Genomic DNA, 24,086 nt, shown 5'->3' with positions numbered 1-24,086 from the left:
AGGACAGAACAAAAAATGAATGACAAACCTTAATTATTACTTGTATTACCACCTCTGCATAAAAGCTTAAGTGAATATGAGATGTGAATGAAGCCATACAGTTATAAGCTCCATCCTTTCTATTGTTTTTCTTGTTAATTCAACATCAAACTTAATATTTATTGTGAAATTAAAATTAATGACAGTTCTGGTGGAAAAATATCTCATGCATCCAGTCAATTAAAGGCTTTGAAGGACTGGACATCAGTCTTTCACCAGGTTCAGACTGCTAATGAATACAGCAACATGACAATCTATTGACGTTTACTAGATGATAAAATACAAAAACTGAACAGTTAATGTGAAATATTGCTATGACTGCTAAGAGTTACCAGTAAGAGCCTAGCAATTGAGCATATACCTTTTGTCTACATGCCTTCTGTTCATTATCCCAGAGATTCTCCTTGTGTGTTATGTCAGAGAATGATTTTGTTATCTGTTATATCTTCCCAAATCAATGGTGCAGGGCACATGAGTGCAGTCAATGGCATAGCACACGGGCACACTACTGAATTACTGAATGCTGTGGACATGGCTACTGAATTTAAATATTTTTTGCGACAAGGTGAGGAACATATAGCTCATAGTGCAGGGCACACACGGCTGGGTTAGGCCAAATATATTATCAGTGTGTGTGCTGCTGCTGGATTGAATCATTTCCACACAAATGACCTCTTTTCTTTTCCTGAGAACTGTGCACTTTGTGTCTGATGTACTGCCAATTTCCGTGGTATTTCACTACAGTGGAAGACAAGGATATTATCAGAATACGCTTCTCCTATAATGAAACTGATGTTCTTGTGCAAGAGCTGCAGAGTGGGGCTGTGACTTTTTTTTTGAATTTGTTAAAATTTTCTAATACATACATTGCAATAAAAAATACTTACCTAACTTGTATAATTATTATGGCCAAGTTCTAATTTCCCATTTAATCCTGTGGTGTAATAGCCACATAGCTAAATAGTACAATTCTAAAATTATGAATTAATGACAACTGTATCTAGAAGTTTTATTAAACCAAATAAAAGCAGTAAAAATCACAATAAAATGGCTCGACTCTTGCACAAACAAAATATGAAATTATAATGCATTAGTCCATCACTAATTCACACCAATGGTATGGCTTACTTAAATTAAACTGACTGATCTCCTTTAAAGGGGAAAAAGTGTAAGCCTTGGAGGGCAATTCCTGCTATCATGTATGAGGAGGTGATTATCTCCTTGGTCATTGTTTTGCCTCCAATGGTATAGAACCCATAATATATCCAAATGGCAGATAGCATGATCCACGCATTAACTTTTTTTCAGGCTACCTAATAGTGTATCCTAAACAATAATATGCCTTTTCGATATTGAGTGATGTCAAGTGATGCTACATTACATTTCATTTTGCAGATGCTTTTACCCAAAGTAAGGAACAAAAAAAGGATGTTAAATTAACTTGGGAAGAGATCACTAATGCAGTTAATGTAGCTAGCTTGTACAGGTTTGTAGCCATCATTTTCAATACAGTCAAGTAAACAAAAAGATTATTCAGGTTCAAGTTCCATTTATTTTCATTCTACTCATTTCAGATGGGTGCAAGAAACTACCATCGGGACCATAGTATAAGGATATAACCATTAAAAACAGAAATAAATATAGGAATCTATTTTAAAAATTAAAAATTAACAATAAATGCGAAGTATGCATGTTTCTATATCAAAGTCAAATTGGAACAGCATCCAGAAGAATAGTTGATTGGCAAATAGGTCATGATCATGCACACATTAATTTGGAAAGCCCTGAAAAGAGCAACTCACCATATGCTGGATTGCGACTTGTGCCATTGACCTGGTCTCAGCAGTTTGGTGGCGTAGGCTGTCACCCTGACATCAAAATTACAGTGCGCTACTTGAGCTTCCCTGTCACACCCGGAACAGCACCTCCACCATGCGCCATACACCAGCCAGAAAATAGAGTTCTTTAATAAATCTAATAAAATTTATTGTCAAATTTTTGGAGAATTTGTCAAGCAAGGACAAGAATACATTGGCATTTGTGGTGAAAGCAAGACATTAGGCAGTATTTTACTGCTGTGAATAAAAATATTTATATTCAGCAGTCATAAATGTGATATTCAGCAGTTTTTTTATGCAGGGGTAGATGTAAGCTGGTTTATCTGATTTTTGATGTGACTGAACCCTTCGGGAGAAGAAAAACCAAAAGGAAAAATAAAAAGTTTTTTTCAAACAAAAAGCGAAAACACAGTGCCATTGTCTATACAGTGAAAGCGTTGAGGAGGAAAAACAAGAAGCTTTTATTCATGTTTTACAGTTTTACTCATGCCTTGAGAACATCATTAATCATCCTGCCTCTGTTGCTGACCCAGGTCGGAAGCTGAAGAAGCTGGGGGCTCTGAAGGCAGCAGGGCTGACCCAAGCCCTTGTGGCCTACCCCCTGGCCCCTCCGAGGCTCTCTGGTGACAGCCAGGCCCTGATGCCCCTGGGCTGCCCACCAGGGGTCAGGGAGCTGCACCTGTCCCCCCACCTCATCAGCGTGCTGGAAAGCATTGAGCCTGAGGTGGTGTACTCTGGTTATGACAACTCCCAGCCTGATATGCCCAATATACTGCTCAACAGCCTCAACCGCTTGTGTGAGAGGCAGCTGCTGAGAATTGTGAAGTGGTCCAAGTCATTACCAGGTAAGACCCCCACACCCCCCCGGGAAAATCCCTGCAGGATAATAGCATTCACACCACTTCCCCCCTCCAAAACCTCTCAACCCCCCCCCCCGAACATCTCTCAAGGTCCAGATTCCTGCACCCCTGCAATTGTCTGTGCTATCCAGTCACCCCCATACTTTCTACCGAGCCCACCAACCCCACTTGGACCATGCCAAGATCACAGCCGTCTTCATGCTCTAATCTCCTCACATTCACTTCCCTATTGCCCACACCCCTCCGGGTTGCACCCAGATCACAGTCATGTCTATACCCCAACCAAAGTCTCTGTCAGGCTATGCATGACATCTGCCTTTCATGTCCTCCCAGTAGTGAGGAAGCACTTTATAGATTGTAATGTGATTGTTATCACTGCTTGAGAACAACAGGGCATGGTAAGTTGAGTTAGTCATTTGATATTTCCACTTTGAAGTCTGGATCCTCAAACAAATACATTGTCCAAAGTGTTCCCTTTCCCCCCTTAGCTATATTATGCTTACACTGATATTAGATCTGAAAATCAAAGCACAAAGCACTGACTAAAATGAGCCTTGTGTCACATCTGTTGATCTCAACCATATTATGCCAAATTTAATGGAAAAAATATACACATTTGTGAAATGCTTTTTCTGTTGCAAGGGTTCTATATCAAGGGTTTCATTAGAAATCACGGTGCTGGAACTGCGCTGAGTGGTAAAAAAAAAAAAGTGGTAAAAAAAAACAAACAATGGTTTTCTTGTGTATTTCTGGTTTGAAAAGGTTTCCGCAGTTTACATATCAATGACCAAATGGCTCTGATCCAGTACTCCTGGATGAGCTTGATGGTGTTCTCTTTGGGTTGGCGGTCTTTCCAAAATGTCACCAGTGAATACCTGTACTTTGCACCTGACCTCATTCTCAACGAGTAAGTAGTGAATCCATACTGTACATCCAAACAAACATTGTGCCATCAACTGTCGGAATGTTTTGCAATACTGCACATCAAAATTGTCTTAACGACCATATGTATTCAATTAGAGCTACTCCTTCACAGTTAACACTGGACATCATTCCATGAACCTTCTGATGTCTCAAATGGTGACTTGTTTTGTCATTTCTTCTTTTTTTTTCTTATTTCTTATTTCCAGAGAGTATATGAGGAGGTCTCCAATCTGTGACCTGTGCCTGGCCATGCAGTTCATCCCTCAAGAGTTTGCCAACCTCCAGGTGACCAAGGAGGAGTTTCTGTGTATGAAGGTCTTGCTATTGCTCAACACGGGTAGGTCTTTAGAAGCCGTTTGTATCTCATTGAAATAGAAGCCCCGTCTCCCAACTCACCCTTCCCCACAATTCTGAGCCTGACCTGGCCTCAGTGTGACACAAAAACAAGTGTGACACATCTTTCATCTTCCTACAAACACAAAAAAGGAAATCATATGATTTGAGATAAACCAGGAACATGCTGTCCTTGAGTGTAGGGGAGGGAAGGCATTTATTACTTAGCAGCTGTGATGAGTGATTTCTGAGGCCTCAATCCTTACAGACATGAAATAATTGTTGAAAGATTTTTGGTGGTAATGTGAGCCCACTTAAAAATGATAGAGCTGATGAACAGAATAAACCAAATTAACAGAAAAATTACAGAAAACACACAAAGCAGAAATGTTTTAAAAGAAGCCTAAATATGTACATGGCAGGACTTTGTCATAAATAAATAAAAAAACAATAACAACAAAAGTAATTGAACAAAACAAAACACCTGTCCTTCAAACATCTCATGAGTTTTGCCAAGTACAAGCTGTTATAGTGATTGTGTCTTTAAGGCTCATCGACATCAGCAGACCTCTGTTCTGATTGGCTGGCTAGCTCCAACTAACTGAAAACTGTCCCAAGCGCTTGGATTAGTTCTCCCTACATTTAAATGCACAGTGTGTGAATTTATTTGTGGATGGAGCATTTTGATACTTCCGCAGTGTTTTCATAAGACCTTCAATTCATTTATAGCCCACGTAGCAAGGGACAATACAGGACCTTGGTTTTGTGACAACTAAACAATTAATAAGATATTTAACAATTTAATTACACACAACAAATAAACAGTTTCTGCTGTTCTGTTTTTCCCTCAAAGTGCCTCTGGAGGGGCTGAAGAGCCAGTCACAGTTTGATGAGATGAGGCAGAGCTACATCCATGAGCTCACCAAGGCAATTCAACTGCGGGAGAATGGCATGGTTGCCTGCTCCCAGCGTTTCTACCACCTGACCAAGCTGATGGACCACATGCATGATGTAGGTCCCAGTTAATAATGATGATGATAATAATAATCATAAGCACCTTGTACCACTGTGCCAAGATTAAGACTCACCCATGTGCTTTGGGAAAAACTGGGGACCTGTACACCAGCTTGTTAATGCAAATGTTTAATCAGCCAATCATGTGGCAGCAATTAAGTGCATGAAAGCATGCAGATGTGGTCAAGAGGTTCAGCTGTTTTTCAGACCAAATGTCGGAATAGGGAAGAAATGTAATCGAAGTGACTTTCACCGCGGAATAATTGTTGGTGCCATGATTGTTGGTGGTTTGAGTATCTCAGAAATTGCTGATCTCCTGGGAGTTAGCAGAGAATGGTCAGACTGGTCAAAGCTGACAGGAAGGTGACAGTAATGCAAATAACCACACACTACAACAGTGGTATGCAGAAGAGCATCTCTGAACACACAATGTGTCAAACCTCTTAAGTGGATAGGCTACAGCAGCAAAAGACTAGTCCAATAAATGCCTAATAAAGTGATCACTGAGTGTATGTTCTATACGGTTGTTTTGTTCGTGATGCTTGGACATGTTTTATTTGACTACCTTGACTTTTTCTGTCTGTTAATGTTATGGGTAGTGTGTTTTTGAGATATAAAAAATCAATAAAGATTACAGTTTTTGCTGTAACGGGTCGCTCTTGAAAAAGAAGTCTTGATCTCAATGAGACCACCTGGATGGTTCACTACAAGAAGAAGACACCATGTGATTTAATTGGGCTAATACTCAGGAGAGCCATATAGCTGTACGTCAAACCCTTTGGCAGTTATTGTGGCCATTTTATATACATGTTGATACATAAATATTTTTAGTTATAGTCCTTAAGTGAAATTGTACCATGGCCTTAAATGTCATTGGCTGGTAGCAGCCATTCTGTTTGTCCAATCAACTTAAGCAGGGATATTTCTGAACGGTCAAATGGTCTAGGCGGAGATGTTTTAAAGAAAATTCTAAATGGTGGAAAAACCATAGCATGATGGTTCATTGAGGCATTATAAAGTTTGCTGTACCATCCCCTATTGATAACCCCTGTCTGTATTTAGTTTGGCTGATTGCGGACATGTGTTTTCAACAATGCTCAGTTGTCCATTGACTATTTTATTGTACCTTTCTATTGGCACCCTTGATAAAAATGAAGGAATAAAAAGGTTGTATTTAGTAAACAACACGGATAATAATCTATATCTTATGTTCAAACATATAGCAGGCTCCAGAATTATTGGCAAATATGCACAAAAAATGCTGTAAACTAAAAAATAATAGTTATTAACATAAGCCTTATTTTCCAACATGTCTAAAGCAGTGTGCTTTATTAATGATTCATTGGAATAAACCAAGTCTTACGATTTTCAAAAATAAAAAAGAATTTCTCCAAAAAACAGGGTCCACAATTATTGGCACTCCTATATCTTGCTGCTATGACAAAATACAAATTTGTGGTGTTGAAAGAATATTTTAATCAATTCCCAGATTGACGCTGTTGTCCAATGTGTCACACCAGTTGCGGTTGAGACTAGGTAAGGGGTGCCAATTCACCCAAAAATGAAATTACTCCATATTTGGCATAGTTGTCATGTATCCTCTACTAATAAAGCCAGAGCACAGTTTGTTGCTTCCATTCATGGTTTGGTTGTAGGAGCACTGAATGTCAGAGTTGAGCAATCAAAGGATGCATGGGATGCACATAGGGGTTAAAATACAAAAGCTTATTAAATAGTGTTGCCTATGATGAATAGTGGTCTGTAATACAACTCTTGCTAGTAGCCAGTAAACAGTGAAATGTACTTTTTTTATATCTGGTCCAGATTGTGAAGAAGCTCCACCTGTACTGCCTGAGCACCTTCATTCAAGCGGATGCCATGCGGGTAGAGTTCCCTGAGATGATGTCAGAGGTCATCGCCTCTCAGCTGCCTCGGGTACTCGCTGGCATGGTGAAACCCCTTCTTTTTCACACCAAATGAAGCTGCAAAATTGCCAGATTTTCACAAAACGATTTCCCCAGTGACATGATGTATGTTTTTGCATAATTATCAGTTGCTAAATATAAACCTCCTAAACTAACTTAATCTGCCTATTTGAGCCTGGGCCAAAAGCCTTTTGATACCTTTTGAGAACCCTGTTGATCTGTTGTTAGTTTACTGTGATTTGCTTCTCAACCTACATATCCAGCTTTGTGAAACACCCCTCAGGTCTCAAAAGCACATAAACAACAACACAGCTGATGTATAAAATCACGTCATCCAGAATAGAAGGTTTGAAACTTTTTTAAATTTTTTTACTGGATCTTCATCCATATCCAAAGTATCCTGAACTGAGCTTTTTTTTCTTTTCAAATGTTTAGTTGTGTTATGTGCTAAGAGTATGCTTTTGAGACATGTTTCCCCATGCAATGGGAGTGAATGGAGAGAAAACGTAATTCTCCATTCATCAGTTGCTGACCACTGGATAAAGTCATGACGATGAGCATGAAAAGTAGAACTCATATTCAAGCCAGGTAGCTGTGCAATATCATGTTCAAACAAAGTTCAATATGCCTTTAAGTAAGTGCATATTCAGTGCAGTCTGTAATATTTGGACAGTGGTACAACCTGTTCCTTTAGGCTCTGTACTCCAGCACAAATGATACAAGTGCAAACCTACCAAAACAGAAATAGCTGAGAACCCAACTATCCAATTACTTTTGGTCCCCTATAATGGGGGGACTATGTATAAAAATGGATGTAATTAAATGGATTGCCCGATATGGATGTGGATACTCTCAAATTAAAGCTGACAGTCTGCACTCTAACCCATTAAGTATTGCCCCCTTTTCTTAACACAAGCTTGAAAATGACATACCCAAAATAAAATGGTTACTATTTCCTTTTCAAGAACCCTTTTTACTTAAGAGTCAAAATTAGAGTAAATGTTACTAAAATAAAGGTAAAAAAGCTCAAACATAATGGAAGTGGTAGATTTATTTTCTCACTGAAAATATTTTTTGTTTTTGAGTGGATACAGATTATTGTGAGTTTTTAGGGGTTCGTTGGACGCTTGCCATGAAAAGGACACTGACATTACCTTGATTCGACATTTTTATATTTAATTTGAAAAAAGTAACATATTACTATAAGCAATTGATTACTTTTTACATAAACACTTGATCAAGGCTGTCTGAGATCAGAAGCAAGGATCCAACCAAAGTCTGCAGAAGAACTGTGGCAAGTTCTCAAACATGCTTGGAACAACCTCCCTGCTGACTGTCTTATAGAACTGCAGGACCGTGTTGGCCACAAAAAATATTGATTTGATTCAGTTTTTAACTATTCTGCCAAACTACTAAAATGTAATCTAAAATGTATAGAATGTTTATTTAGGACCTTTAATTGAATTATTTTCGAAAGAATCTTATCTATACAGAATGTTATAAGGTGCCTAAGACTTTTTGCACAGTACTGTACGTCACTGCTCATTGCGAACATTTTGTGGGTGTCTTGGATACTAAAACCAGAATGATTTCACTTTATGGTTAGAAAATGAGGAAACAATTTATCACTGAAAAGAAAGGTAGTTTGTTCTCTTAGTAATATTATTAGTACTGTGACATGCTTTGTTAATAACAATTGATTGAAATGGGGTGTCTCAGACTAAGTGGAGACAGACTACTGAGTTTGAGAGCACAGACTTGCATGGTTTGGGAACCTGAATGATGTTTTTTGTGAGGATCAGAGAGAAAAAACCTTTCAATGTCTGAAGACTAAGGGCCATATTTTCCGGAATGAACATTGCACAGTGCATTGACGCAGTCACCTGGTGAGGTCCATGGTGTACTGGCATAGCAATTTTCCAAAGTCAAGTGCACAGATCAAGGTTCATATTGCAGGTGGAAAATGGGATGTATTATGCTCCAAAAAAAAAATCAGTATTATTGTGTGTTGCACCTTGATTCATTCATATCTAATCAAATTAACTATGTTTATTACCATTAAGATCAGGCATATACAACTTTTTCCTTGCTTATTTGAATTTGACAAATACTTGGACTTGACTTTAGGTTACCCATCAACGTAGCTGGCCCTCATAATAATAAATAATAATAACAAGTCTTGTTGTTTATTGGCCTCTTTGACATTGAGCACAACCGGATGATATAAGCAAGGAAGATATGCTAGAAGACTAATTAATTAAATGCAGCTTGCATATACAGTACAGTACTGGCATAAATTGGAAACATTGTGCAGTTTAGCAAGATAAACTGCTCATTGATGTTGGTAGTAACCTTATCGTAGTAGGTTTAATGATCATTGCTTGTTTAAAACAAAAGGTAATTATGTCTTCACATATACATTGATATTACATTTATTACATATTACTAATTTTACATGTTATGTCAATAGAGAAATTGTTGCAAAATATCAGATTAATCAACAAATGGAGTTTACAAATGCAGTCTATCTGTAATTTATGCCAGTAAGCACTACTGTAGCTATCATTTTAACTACAGTCACTGATTAAAATGAAAAGATTGTTCAAGTTGCATCATGTCATTCTTCCCATTACAGACGGGTATAAGAAAAAGAATGAAATACCGTACCTGAGCGATCACAGTCTACAATGAGAATACAAACCAATGCATTTTCCTGCTTGTGGGATTTAATTATATCAAAGACAAACTGTACAGCATACTATCCACAAAAACTGAAATTTTTGCCTTAGACCTGGGTTGAGCAGGTTGGTGGAAAGGGTGACCTGTCTGATCGGAAAATTGCAATACGTTACATCAAATTGGCAATGAGCTGCTCACTCTTGACCCCAAGCAGCAACTCTCCTCCCTATTTTGTGTGCCGCAAGTCTTACCAGAGAAATTACCAGAGGCATCATGCAGAAAATGCAAAACCAACAGCACGCCACCTCATAATATGGCAGACGCCGGCCAGAAAATATGGCCCAAAAAGATGCATTTATTTCAGCTGAAGGTCTATGGCCTGGCTCATTATTTTATGTGTGTGTGCATGCATGCTTCAAAATTGGTTCAGAGGATAAGATAATGATTAATACCAAAAGTACAACAAAACAAATCATGTTGAAGTATCTGCCAAGTAACTGTAAAGCAAAGTAATGATTTACAGTGGTGTGAAAAAGTGTTTGCCCCCTTCCTGATTTCTTATTTTTTTGCATGTTTGTCACACTTAAATGTTTCAGATCATCAAACAAATTTAAATATTAGTCAAAGACAACACAAGTAAACACAAAATGCAGTTTTTAAATGAAGGTTTTTATTATTATGGGAGAAAAAAAATCCAAACCTACATGGCCCTGTGTGAAAAAGTGATTGCCCCCCCTGTTAAAACATAACTTAACTGTGGTTTATCAAACCTGAGTTCAATTTCTCTAGCCACACCCAGGCCTGATTACTGCCACACCTGTTCTCAATCAAGAAATCACTTAAATAGGACCTGCCTGACAAAGTGAAGTAGACCAAATGATCCTCAAAAGCTAGACATCATGCCGAGATCTAAAGAAATTAATTGAGATCTATCAGTCTGGAAAAGGTTATAAAGCCATTTCTAAAGCTTTGGGACTCCAGCGAACCACAGTGAGAGCCATTATCCACAAATGGCAACAACATGGAACAGTGGTGAACCTTCCCAGGAGTGGCCGGCCGACCAAAATTACCCCAAGAGCGCAGCGACGATTCATCCAAGAGGTCACAAAAGACCCCACAACAACATCCAAAGAACTGCAGGCCTCACTGCAGGTCAGTGTTCATGACTCCACCATAAGAAAGAGACTGGGCAAAAATGGCCTGCATGGCAGAGTTCCAAGACGAAAACCACTGCTGAGCAAAAAGAACATTAAGGCTCGTCTCAATTTTGCCAGAAAACATCTTGATGTTCCCCAAGACTTTTGGGAAAATACTCTGTGGTCTGACGAGACAAAAGTTGAACTTTTTGGAAGGTGTGTGTCCCATGACATCTGGCGTAAAAGTAACACCGCATTTCAGAAAAAGAACATCATACCAACAGTGAAATATGGTGGTGGTAGTGTGATGGTCTGGGGCTGTTTTGCTGCTTCAGGACCTGGAAGACTTGCTGTGATAAATGGAACCATGAATTCTTCTGTCTACCAAAAAATCCTGAAGGAGAATGTCTGGCCATCTGTTCGTGACCTCAAGCTGAATCGAACTTGGGTTCTGCAGCAGGACAATGATCCAAAACACACCAGCAAGTCCACCTCTGAATGGCTGAAGAAAAACAAAATGAAGACTTTGGAGTGGCCTAGTCAAAGTCTTGACCTGAATCCTATTGAGATGCTGTGGCATGACCTTAAAAAGGCGGTTCATGCTCGAAAACCCTCCAATGTGGCTGAATTACAACAATTCTGCAAAGATGAGTGGGCCAAAATTCCTCCACAGCGCTGTAAGAGACTCATTGCAAGTTATCACAAACACTTGATTGCAGTTGTTGCTGCTAAGGGTGGCCCAACCAGTTATTAGGTTTAGGGGGCAATCACTTTTTCACACAGAGTCATGTAGGTTTGGATGTTTTTTCTCCCTTAATAATAAAAACCTTCATTTTAAAAATTGCATTTTGTGTTTACTTGTGTTGTCTTTGACTAATATTTAAATTTGTTTGATGATCTGAAACATTTAAGTGTGACAAACATGCAAAAAAATAAGAAATCAGGAAGGGGGCAAACACTTTTTCACACCACTGTAAATGGCATTATAAACTGACAGTGTTTGTTTTGTAATGTGTATTGCTTTGTCATTTTTTGACAATGACTGGACTGGAAGCATAATTCTTTTCAGCCTGGTATGTTCAGTTGTACTTTAAAAAAAAAAAAACATTGGACAGCATCGAAATTAAGGGTTTTAAAGATATCCCAAAAAATAAGGACATTTTGACACACTGATAAGCTTGGAATATTTCCTTTTCATGGTCTATTTTTTCTTCTTCCTGCTTCTCAAAAAAATCCTGTTAGAACAGCTTACAGCTTCAATTAGCCTTCTACAGGAGATTCTACAGGTCTCTTGAACTCTACTGGAAGGATGGAACACAATTCTTAGAACATTTTGTCCCTCATTTGATGTTTTAATGATGGTGGTGGAGAGCGCTGTCTAACACATCAGTCAAAAATCTCCCATAGGTGTTCAACTGAGATCTGGTGACTGCGAGGACCACATAATTATGTTTCACATACTCATAAAACCATTTGGTGACCCCATGTGCCCTGTAGATGGGGGCATGTGTCATCCTGGAACAGAACACTCCCATCAGGATATAAATGTTTAATTATAGGATAAAAATGTTCACTCAGAATAACTTTATATTCATTTTCAGTGACCCTTTCCTCTAAGGGGGCAAAAGGACCCAAACCATGCCAGGAAAATGCCCTCCACAGCATAACAGAGCCTCTGAAACCCCTCACTTTAGGGGTCAAAGATTAAGGCCTCTACCTTTCTATTGGTGTATGCCACACATGTACTCGCTCACTTGTCGAGAATATGGTGAAGGACGACTCATCTGACCACATCGCATCTAACCCTCTTTCAAAGTCAACTAGGCCTGCTCAGAAGTTTATACATGCCACAGAGCATGATATAATTTTGGGGGGTGTGACATGGCTCAGGCAGTAAGAGCAGTCGTCTGGCAGTCGGAGGGTTGCCGGTTCGATCCCCCACCGAACTGTGTCGAAGTGTCCCTGAGCAAAACGCCTAACCCCCATTTGCTCCTGATGAGCTGGTCGGTGCCTTGCATGACAGCCAATCGCCATTGGTGTGTGAGTGTGTGTATGAATGGGTGAATGAGAAGTATGAATTGTACAGCGCTTTTTATAAAGGCACTATATAAATGCTAACCATTTACCATTTACCATAATCATGCAGTGAACCTGTTTGGAAGCATCTGCATTCATTGTTTTTCCACTTATTTACTCAGGTTTTTCTTTTAATTTGTCACACATATAGACAGTGCATTTGAACTGTGGTACAATTTCTGTTATTTTGGCTGTACACCAGCACATTAGATTTGAAACAAACAATGAATATGAGGTTAAAGTACAGACTGTCACATTTTATTTTAATTTGCAGCTTGCAGTGTAGTCTCTGTATGATTTGATTTGAAAACATACAGGATGAAAGCACTGAATGTATATTTGCCCCCAGAGGATATCACAAAATATTCATTTTCACTTCCATATTCATATTCATATTCATTATACACTTATTTCCATTGTTGTCCTCAAGTTCTTATGCAGAGTGTAGAATTGGAACATATCCACGCCTGCCTCTGATCGGGCGGCCCATGTGTGGGGGGTTTTTCCTCATTATGGCGAGAATTTTTTCACCATGGACTGTAGAGGTATTCCTTAGCCTACCAGTCCCTGTACAATTACTGAGCTCACCAGTGCTCTTTCTTCTTAATGTTCCAAACAGTTGGTTTTGGTAAGCCTCCCAGTGAGCCTATGTCTCTGACTGTTTTCTTATTTCTCAGCCTCATAATGGCTTCCTTGACACAACCTGGGTTCTCACGTTGAGGAGTGCCAAGAATAAACTCCAAAGACTATCAAAGCCGAGAATCAAGACTAGATACTAAAAGCTTCCTTATACCTGCAGTAAGGAAACGATTGAATACACCTAACCAAAAACAGCTGAGAAGCCAAATGTCAAATAACTTTTTTTTCCCTAAAATGGGGGAACCATGTATAAAAAGGGATGTAATTCCTTTACATTGATATAGGTGTAAATACAGTCAAAGTAAATGTAAGAATCTGCCTGTTAACTACATATTCATTGTTACATTTCAAATCCAATGTGCTTGTGCAATGTGCAATGCAATGTGAGTTGAGAGCCAAAAGAACAGAAATTGTACCAAAAACTTACAGTAAGGACTGCACAATTTTTATACTTATATATGCTTATAAATGCGTATACTGTATATATATATATATATATATATATATATATATATATGCATTTTTTCCTCTTAGGTTTTTGCAACCGCATTGTTCAAAAGGGGTGCACAGAACATGACATATAGACCTTTTAGATGTCCTTTCTTTTTCTGTCACATCAATCATTGTCTTGAATGTATATAAAAAAGAAAAACTATGTATAAAAATGTATTAGAAGATTTTAGTGGCATTTCACGTTTAAAGTGTTTTACGTAATGTTTGGCTTATTAAAACAATGCAATGCAAGTGCAAACTGTAAATTCAATGGATACACATTAAGCATTTTATTGCCTCCCTTTGAAAAGCACAAGATTGACTTTATGGTTTGTTTGTGATTAAAGTTCAAGGTGACCGAGTTCTAAATCTAAAAGGGAGAGACATTTAAACAGCTGCAAAACATTCCCCAGAACTGTAGGGCTGTTTGGTCCTGGATTCCACCAGCGGTTTCCTAAAGTAGCAGCATTCTTTAAACCTTTCACATTTTAATATCTCACAAAGAGTTTCTTCCTCTCATTGACCCCACCCCTAAGCAACTGGAAAGGGAGGAAAATTCAAGCATCTGTGATCAAGGTCACCTCAGATTCTCATGCACTTTTAACGAAAAGAATGCACTGGTCTGGCAGCCATCCTAGCGGCAAATCTTGCTGCAAAGTATACAGTTCTCCATTTGGTTTCATGAAAAGATAGTTTAAGCACTGGTATAATATGTAATTTAAAAATATATACAGTACCAGTCAAAAGTTTGGACACAGCTTGCCCTTTCTGCTTTTTCGAATTGATGACAAACAGAGGAACACACATGTGAATTCACATACCTCAAAAAAACCATTTAATCCACAAATGTGTTTCATACTGTATCAGCATAATTTACATCTGAATCAAGTCACAGCCCCCAATTCCCATAGAGATTCAATTAAATGCAAAGAGGTTTTAGTATCGCTTGAGATTTGGTGATGTTGATAGATTTCATGGAATACAAATATATACAACAAAATACAAAACATGACCATTTCATTTGACTATGTTCATTTGTCTCAAACATTAAAATGTATAGAAAGTGTTGTAATTGCTACATGGTTAAATGTATGAATGTATAAAAATACTCTTTAATAAATGCTGAGAATCTTCATATTGACCACATGTGAATTGTTTGATGAAACAGAAAATAAAACATAAAAAATAACAAAAAAGGCTCCAAAATGTGTCCAAACTTTTGACTAGTACTGTATATAAATATAATATGATATAAATACATTTCATTGTATTTATATAATACATTACACATCATTGACACTTATTCGGCAATAGCAAATATTTATAAGGTAATTATAAATGTATCCGAAATAGCGATTTTCAGCCTCTAGAGTAGGCTGCTGTAAGGGCCATACATTCCCACCAAACTTGAACGGTTGCGCCCATGGTGCTTGGGCCCGTTCATTGCTGCTTGCAGCTATATTTAGGGCCCAAGCACCATAGGGTGCGAAGGACCCTATTGTTATTGTAAAGATTATTATTATTATTATTATTATTATTATTATTATTAGGGCCCAAGCACCGTAGGGTGCGAAGGACCCTATTGTTATTGGAAGGATTATTATTATTATTATTAGAGCCCAAGCACCGTAGGGTGCGAAGGACCCTATTGTTATTGGAAGGATTATTATTATTAGGGCCCAAGCACCGTAGGGTGCGAAGGACCCTATTGTTATTGGAAGGATTATTATTATTAGGGCCCAAGCACCATAGGGTGCGAAGGACCCTATTGTTATTGGAAGGATTATTAGGGCCCAAGCACCGTAGGGTGCGAAGGACCCTATTGTTATTGGAAGGATTATTATTATTAGGGCCCAAGCACCGTAGGGTGCGAAGGACCCTATTGTTATTGGAAGGATTATTATTATTATTATTATTATTATTATTATTATTATTATTCTTTTTCTTCAGGCAAATGGGCTTTTTTGAGGGCCTTGCCATGCGTAAAAAGTCTTGACATTTTGCACACACATCAGAAGTGGTTGCTGTCAGGAGCTCTCAGATGCTCAGACCTGGGCGTGGCCGAGGGACTCCACAGCGCCCCCTATCGCATTGTCTTCTATTGTGGGCAGGCACTTTGAGCAACCTTCACCTAATTTTGTAGGGTTGTGGGGCTCCTCTGCCCAAACACATTTCTCATTCGCATCGAATCAAATATGTGAACAGGAAGTCAGCCATTTTGAATTTTGTGCGTTTTACACGTACTACACTTTTAAGTACTCCTCCTAGGGGGTTCATTGCATTCACACCAAATGTGGTCAAAGTGGTCTCAGGATAGTCATGATACTAATTCCGAAGGATATTTTTGATATCTCAAACGGTATGGTCATGGCGAGGCGTACAATTTTCATGTCACGCCACGCCAACAGGAAGTAGCCATAAATTCATGGTCTACATTGTCTGATCTGGCTGATATTTTACAAATATGTTCACTGTTAGAGTGTAATCACATCCAAATACCAAGAAGAAATCAATGTTATAGCGCCACCATCTGGCAACGGAAGTGAGGTTTTTATCGTGTTTGTATGCGTTACTGCTAGGGTATTCATCACATTCACACCAAATGTAGTCATCATGATCTTAGAATAGTCCTGACCCTAAATGACGAAAGGATTTTTGATATCTCAAACGGTTTGGCAATGGCGAGGCGTATAATACACACGTTACGCCCAAAAACAGGAAGTGGGCTTAATTCCGTTCTACATCATCTGATCGGGCTGATATTTTACAAATATATTCACTTTTGGAGTGCAATCACATCCATATCCACATTCATCTGGGCGTGGCTACACAGCGCCCCCTATGGCTTTTTTCTAATATTGTGAACATATACTTTCACGTAAATGCACCACGTCTGGTAGGCATAAGGGTCTCCTCAAGACACACACATTTCTCATTTGCATCCCTTAACTTTTCCCAAAAGGAAGTGAGCTATTTTGGATTTTGTGTGTTTTTAAGTGTTTTTTCACGTACCAAACTTTGAAATACTCTTCCTAGGGGGTTCATCACATTCACACAAAATGTGGTCAGCATGATATTATAGCCCTGACACACAACTATGAACTGATTTTTAATATCTTGGAATGGTATGGCTATGGTCAGCCTTAAAATTAACTTGTAATGCTGCCCAAACAGTTCATGTTTTAATACAATTATGTATTAAATAATTTCAAAAAGGTATTAAATTCTACATTGCCTGATTTTGAGGCTACAACTTTTCACATATGTTCATTGTTGGAGTGTCATCACATCCATTAAGCAATAATAGTTCACTATTTTCGCTGGAGACTCATTATATCCAGTCTTAAAACTTCAACGCAAGTCGCAAATGACTCTCCCATTTCTAATACGCGACTGCCATCTACTGGCAAAAGTTGGTATTGTTTCTCAAGTGATTCCTCAATGACAAGTTTTGTTTCTTTTTGCGAGCCAGTAACCATAACGATGTATGAGTAACAGCGGCAGCCTACGTGACAAAATGTACTGACAACACCCAGCCCACAGCAACGTTTTTTCTCATCCACCTTAATTATATGGATTGAATAACTAAATTAAAAGACGGGCTTTTACTGGCAGGAAAGGATCATATATTTCAAAGATTAACACATATAATGCATATCTTGCAATGACGTTCAATGTTATTTGGTTTATAAAAAACCGTGTTGTAGCATTTTAAGGACTCAATACAAAACAGCTGTTCGGAAAGTTAGCTTGAAAACCAAGAAGCCTTATTAAGGATTTCGAGCCGTTTCTATTTGACTTCATACGATTGAAGTGAATGCCGTAACCCAATTAAATGTAATTCGCGTCAGAATACACATAATAGCCTACACTGTCAACGTGAAATAAAAATATATAGAGGTTTAAATCGATCCTATATTGGGACATTTGTTATGATGGCTGGTGCAACGCGCATTTTCGGTACCGTTGACCATAATCGAATGCTCGCATTTATATCAATAGACTGACCAAGTCCTGTTAAAAAGCACATTTTTGGTTCCTTTGTGGAAACAGTGAAGTTGTCTACACGGTCTACTCTAACCACAGACTAACTGCGTCGCTGTAACTTACCCCCATTTCTGATACGGGGATTCCATTTATTGGCAGAAAGTGGAACTTTGATATTTTTCTTCCTTCAACTGATTTTTCAACAATAGGTGTTTGTTTTTTTTCTAGCGAGCCAGTAGGCATAACGATGTATGATTTACAGCTGCAGCCTACGTGACAAAATGTATTGACAACACCCAGCCCGACGTTTCTTTGCATCTATTTTCATTATATGAATAGAATATCTGAAATAAATATTAAACACATTTAATGACTGTCTTTAACTGGCAGGAGAGTATCATATATTTAAAACATGAACACATAAAGTCAAAAAGAAACGTCAGCGTTTGAGGTGTCTCTGGTCGAACTCTGTGTTAACATGAGACCGTTATGTTCAACAAAGGTATCGCATGCAGGTCGTTGCCAGATGACACGCACGGGGTAACAGCAGCCAACCTGTCCACTGTCTGTGTGAGTCAAAAAACAGGTCAGCAACGTTGGTAGAATTGAATTGAAAACTTTCAGTTAAATCGCCAGCTATGTTAGTTTATTTTGCTTGTCATTAAACACGAATTAAGAGAACATACAATTTCGCTAGGAATTTTTGACTTAATATGAAAATACCGGATTGAGGGCAGAGACTTGGCATCTCCTTTAGATTTGGCTGAACAAATGCGTTTCAGGCAGCATAATTACCGGTGAAATGGAAAAGAATGATGCTGGCTAACTAGACGTTTAATGCAATATTATCCGACACTTCGGAGAGAAATTATTTAACCAAGATAAAAGGAAACATACAACTTTTGGCCAATAGATGGCGTACGTGTACAAGAGGGCAGTATAGCTTAATGGTTCAGACAGTGGATTAAGACATGCAAGGTCCGCGGTTCCATCCCCGGTGCGGCTACAATAAAGTTGAATAGTTTCTTTAAGCCAATGGTTTCATTTTGAGTGCATATTTATAACCGAATGACTTCTCAAGCATAAATTGTGCCTCCTGCTGTAAAATCTATGGAAATTAATTCATCTCTGCTCTCCATACAGGACTGGAGCATATTATTACAATGTGCAAGCAAGAAGTAATTTTTGTTTCATTCTACATTGTCTGATGTGGCAGAAACTTCACACATGTTCATTTTTGGAGTGTAATCTCATCCATATACCAATAAAGGCTCAATGGCATAGCGCCACCATCTGGCAACAGGAAGTGGCCTTAATTTCACTCGACATCTTCCGATGTGGCTGAAAATGTAGAAATATTTTTATTATTGGAGTGTAATTAAATCGATATACCAAAAATTGCTCAATGTTATAGCGCCACCATCTGGCAACAGGAAGTGACTTTAATTTTACTCGACATCTTCCAATTTGGCTGAAAATGTACAAATATGTTAATTATTGGAGTGTAATCAAATCCATGAACCATACACGGCTCAATATTATAGCGCCACCATCTGGCAATAGGAAGTGAGGCTTATATCATTGATGCATTCCAATAGCAGCACAAACATCTTCATTGATCAAAGGGGAATTCCTGTGCACACTATAAGTTGCCCAGGAAGGTGATTATTTCCAAAGTGTGTACGTATTGTTAATCATGTCATTGGCACAACTATGCCACCAAGGCGGTTTCGCATGGTGCTTGGGCCCGTTCATTGCTGCTTGCAGTTATATTTATTATTAGGGCCCAAGCACTGTAGGGTGCGAAGGACCCTATTGTTATTGGAAGGATTATTATTATTATTATTATTATTATTATTATTCTTTCTCTTCCGTCAAATGGGCATTTTTCAGGGCCTTGCCATGGCTAAAAAGTCTTGAAATTTTGAATCAGAAGTGGTGGCCGTCAGGATCTATCAGATGCTCAGACCTGGGTGTGGCCGAGGGACGCCACAGCGCCCCCTATTGCGCTGCCCCCCCCCCTCCATTGCATTGTTGTCTATTGTGGGCAGGCACTTTGAGCTACATGAACCTAATTTGGTATGCATATGTGGCTCCTCAATTGAAACACATTTCTCATTCGCATTGATGCAAATATGCGAACAGGAAGTCAGCCATTTTGAATTTTGTGCATTTTCACATGTACTACACTTTTAAGTACTCCTAGGCGGTTCATCGCATTCACACCAAATGTGGTAAGAATGGTCTCAAGATAGTCATGATTCTAAATTGCCAGGATATTTTTGATATCTCAAACGGTCTGATCATGGCGAGGCGTACAATTTTTATGTCACGCCGCGCCAAAAGGAAGTGGCCATAATTTTGTGGTTTACATTGTCTGATCTGGCTGATATTTTACAAATATGTTCATTGTGTGCGTATACTCACATCCATGTCCCAAGAAGAAGTCAATGTTATAGCGCCACCATCTGGCAACAGGAAGTGAGGTTTTTAATCATATTTTTATGCGTTCCTGCTAGGGTATTCATCACATTCACACCAAATGTGGTCAGCATGATCTTAGCACAGTCCTGACCCTAAAAGCCAAAGGGATTTTTGATATCTCAAACGGTTTGGCAATGGCGAGGCGTACAATACACACGTTACGAGCGAAAACAGGAAGTGGGCTTAATTCCATTCTACATCGTCTGATTGGGCTGATATTTTACAGATATATTCACTGTTGGAGTGCAATCACATCCATATCCACATACATCTGGGCGTGGCTACGCAGCGCCCCCTATGGTTCTTTTCTAATATTGTGGACATATACTTTGACGTAAATTCACTGAATATGGTATGCATATGGGTCTCCTCAAGACACACACATTTCTCATTCGCATCCCTTAACTTTTCCAAACAGGAAGTGAGCTATTCTGGATTTTGTGTGTTTTTAAGTGTTTTTACACGTACCAAACTCTGAAATACTCCTCCTAGGGGGTTCATCACATTCACACCAAATGTGGTGAGAATGGTCTCAGGATAATCCTGATGCTAAATTGAAAGGATATTTCTGATATGTCAAACGGTACGGCTATGGCGAGGCGTACAATTTGAGGTCTCGCCGCGGCAACAGGAAGTGGTCGTAATTTCATTCTAGATGGTCTGATCTGGTTGATATTACACAGATATGTTCGTTGTGGGAGTGTAATCACATCCATATCCCAAAAATGACTCAATGTTATAGCGCCACCATCTGGCAACAGGAAGTGGCCTTAATTTTACTCGACATCTTCCGATGTGGCCGAAAATTTTGAAATAGGTTTATTATTGGAGTGTAATCAAATTCAAAAACCATACATGGCTCAATGTTATAGCGCCACCATCTGGCAACAGGAAGTGGGTCTTATATCATTGATGCATTCCAATAGCAACATCAACATCTTCATTGATCAAAGGGGAATTCCTGTGCACACTATACGTTGCCAAGGGAGGTGATTATTTCCAAAGTGTGTACATATTGTTAAACATGTCATTGGCACAACTATGCCACCAAGGCGGTTGCGCCCATGGTGCTTGGGCCTGTTCATTGCTGCTTGCAGCTATATTTATTCTTTTTCTTCCCTCAAATGGGCATTTCCATGGGCCGTGCCATGCGTAAAAAGTCTTGAAATTTAGCCCACACATCAGAAGTGGTGGCCATCAGGATCTTTCAGATGCTCAGACCTGGGTGTGGCCGAGGGACTCCACAGCGCCCCCTATCGCATTGTCTTCTATTGTGGGCAGGCACTTTGAGCCACCTGCTTCTAATTTGGTATATGTGGGGCTCCTCGGTCCAAGCACAATTCTCATTCGGATCTAATCAAATATGTGAACAGGAAGTTTGGAAGCCATTTTGGATTTTGTGCGTTTTCACATGTACTACACTTTTAAGTACTCCTCCCAGGCGGTTCATCGCATTCACACCAAATGTGGTAAGAATGGTCTCAAGATAGTCATGATTCTAAATTGCCAGGATATAAATCTTTAAGCCAATGGTTTTATTTTGAGTGCATATTTATAGCCTTATGACTTTTCAAGCATAAATTGTGCCTCCCGGTGTAAAAACTATGGAAATTAATTCATCTCTGCTCTCCATACAGGACTGTAAGCATGTTATCACAATGTGCAAGCAAGAAGTTATTTTTGTTTCATTCTCCATTGTCTGATGTGGCTGAAACTTCACACATGTTCATTTTTGGAGTGTAATCTCATCCATATACCAATTAAGGCTCAATGGCATAGCGCCACCAGCTGGCAAAAGGAAGTGACCTTAATTTCACTCGACATCTTCCGATGTGGCTGAAAATGTAGAAATATGTTTATTATTGGAGTGTAATCAAGTCCATCTCCCAAAAAGGCTCAATATCATAACGCCACCAGCTGGCAAAAGGAAGTGAGGTTCATATTGTAGTCTTAAGCATTATTTTTCAATGGGTTCATCACATTCACGCTAAATGTGGTCAGCATGATGCTAGGATGGTCCTGACAAAACAGATTTTTGATTTCTTGGGATTATATGGCTATGGTCAGGCATATAATTAACACATCATACCAGGCAAACAGGAAGTGGTTATAATTCAATTCTCCAATGTCTGATGTGACTGCAACTTTACACAGATGCTCATTGTTGGAGTGTAATAAAATCCATATACCAAAAACGCCTTAATGTTATAGCACACCATCTGGAAGTGAGGCTTATATCATAGTTTTATGCATTCCAATAGCAGCACCAACATCTTCATTGATCAAAGGGGAATTCCTGTGCACGCTATACATTGTCCTAGGAAATTTGCCACCAAGGCGGCCGCGCCCTTGGTGCTTGGGCCCGCTCATTGCTGCTTGCAGCTATATTTGTTCTCATTATTGTTTTGATCAGTTTTGTTATTACTTTTTTGTTATTATTATTGTTAAAATGAAGAGAAAAACGTATACAAGTGTACTGCAGATGTAAGTTAACACATGATCTCTTTGTAGTGCTTATTATTTTAATAGCACATAGCTAGCAATCTTCAAACTATACCAAGCACTGGCTTGTTGTAGAAACCGATATATGTGTTATGCCAATAACCTAGCTAAAATGTCTTAAAAATGTGTTTTCATATCCTACCCTTCCTTGTTAGCATTTGGCTAGTGAATGCTGTGAGCTCTAGATTTAATCTTTTGTTTCATAATTTTTATTTGGAGTGAAAGAGTAACATTAGCTTAACTAATATGTTTTGTATTAGTTTAAGCCTTAGCTTCAGTTAAAGCTAGCCAAGCTTCTGATTTGAAAGGGTACATGGGATTTTCAGTGCACAATCCTTTAACTACCACTTTCCAAGGCAGAATGTCGCCAAACCAACCAAAAAGGAAAACCTTCCATACTGCCATTTAATGAGATGTGCAGGCATATTGTTCCAGGGATTTAAGCCCACAAACCCTATTGGAAAGATGGTTCCTTAACCCATACACTGCAGTACTGACAGTAAATACCCAACATAAAACACAGTACTTAGTCACTTCTTTTGAATTAAGGCCATTGCACACAAAGTTCATAATACACTTAAGTGTTTCCAGTTGGCACTGGAAAAAAATTAATGGAAGTAATTCATTGCAGTGGCAATGGCGGTCAATGGTGGCCATAATGACACATTACATGAAAGTTTTCAGGGAAAGCAAATACCTAAATTAGAAGCGTGGCCCAAATCAATCAGGTATTAACCCAGTAATCAGCTAACAAGGAGGTGGCTCCATGCACCAGCCTCAGCCCAGACCACAAAAACCAAATCCCTTGAGAAGAAAAAAATAAAAAAAATAAAAATAATAATAATAATCAGAAGATTAGCATTAGTATCGCTGCAGTAAGAAGGAAAATTCATATATGTTGAATCTTATCCGAAAAGGGCTGTTGTGGTGCAGATTTTTGTTCAGATCAGCAACCAAATCAGACTCAAGAAACCAGGTGACCTAAACTGAGTAAACTGTGTAATCGCCATTTCTCGCATTCCTTGCGTAGCAAAAAGTGCTGTCCAAAATTTCAAAGCCATACATCCTGTGACAAGAAGTAACATCACCCCCATTCATTTCCAAATTGGAGCCGAGTCATTTTGCGAGACCTGCCGATGTGAGGCAAGCAGACAAAGT

The 24,086-nt window shown here is 38.8% G+C and overlaps 2 protein-coding genes across 2 annotated transcripts in view; one reads left to right on the top strand and one right to left on the bottom strand.

Annotated features, from left to right (window-relative positions):
* The window catches only part of LOC133133879 (progesterone receptor-like), a 31,449-nt gene extending 24,461 nt beyond the window's left edge, over window positions 1-6,988 (top strand). The window contains exons 4-8 of the mRNA XM_061250151.1: window positions 2,411-2,722; window positions 3,500-3,644; window positions 3,868-3,998; window positions 4,848-5,005; window positions 6,833-6,988. Of these exons, the coding sequence (XP_061106135.1) occupies window positions 2,411-2,722; window positions 3,500-3,644; window positions 3,868-3,998; window positions 4,848-5,005; window positions 6,833-6,988 (902 nt within the window). The remainder of the gene's footprint in view (window positions 1-2,410; window positions 2,723-3,499; window positions 3,645-3,867; window positions 3,999-4,847; window positions 5,006-6,832) is intronic.
* arhgap42a (Rho GTPase activating protein 42a) overlaps window positions 1-24,086 on the bottom strand; it is a 130,696-nt gene that overhangs the window by 274 nt on the left and 106,336 nt on the right. The window lies entirely within an intron of this gene.

The sequence above is a fragment of the Conger conger genome, chromosome 7 (genome assembly GCF_963514075.1).
Source record: "Conger conger chromosome 7, fConCon1.1, whole genome shotgun sequence".
NCBI classification, from domain to species: domain Eukaryota; kingdom Metazoa; phylum Chordata; class Actinopteri; order Anguilliformes; family Congridae; genus Conger; species Conger conger.
This window is presented reverse-complemented; position numbering and strand designations above follow the sequence as displayed.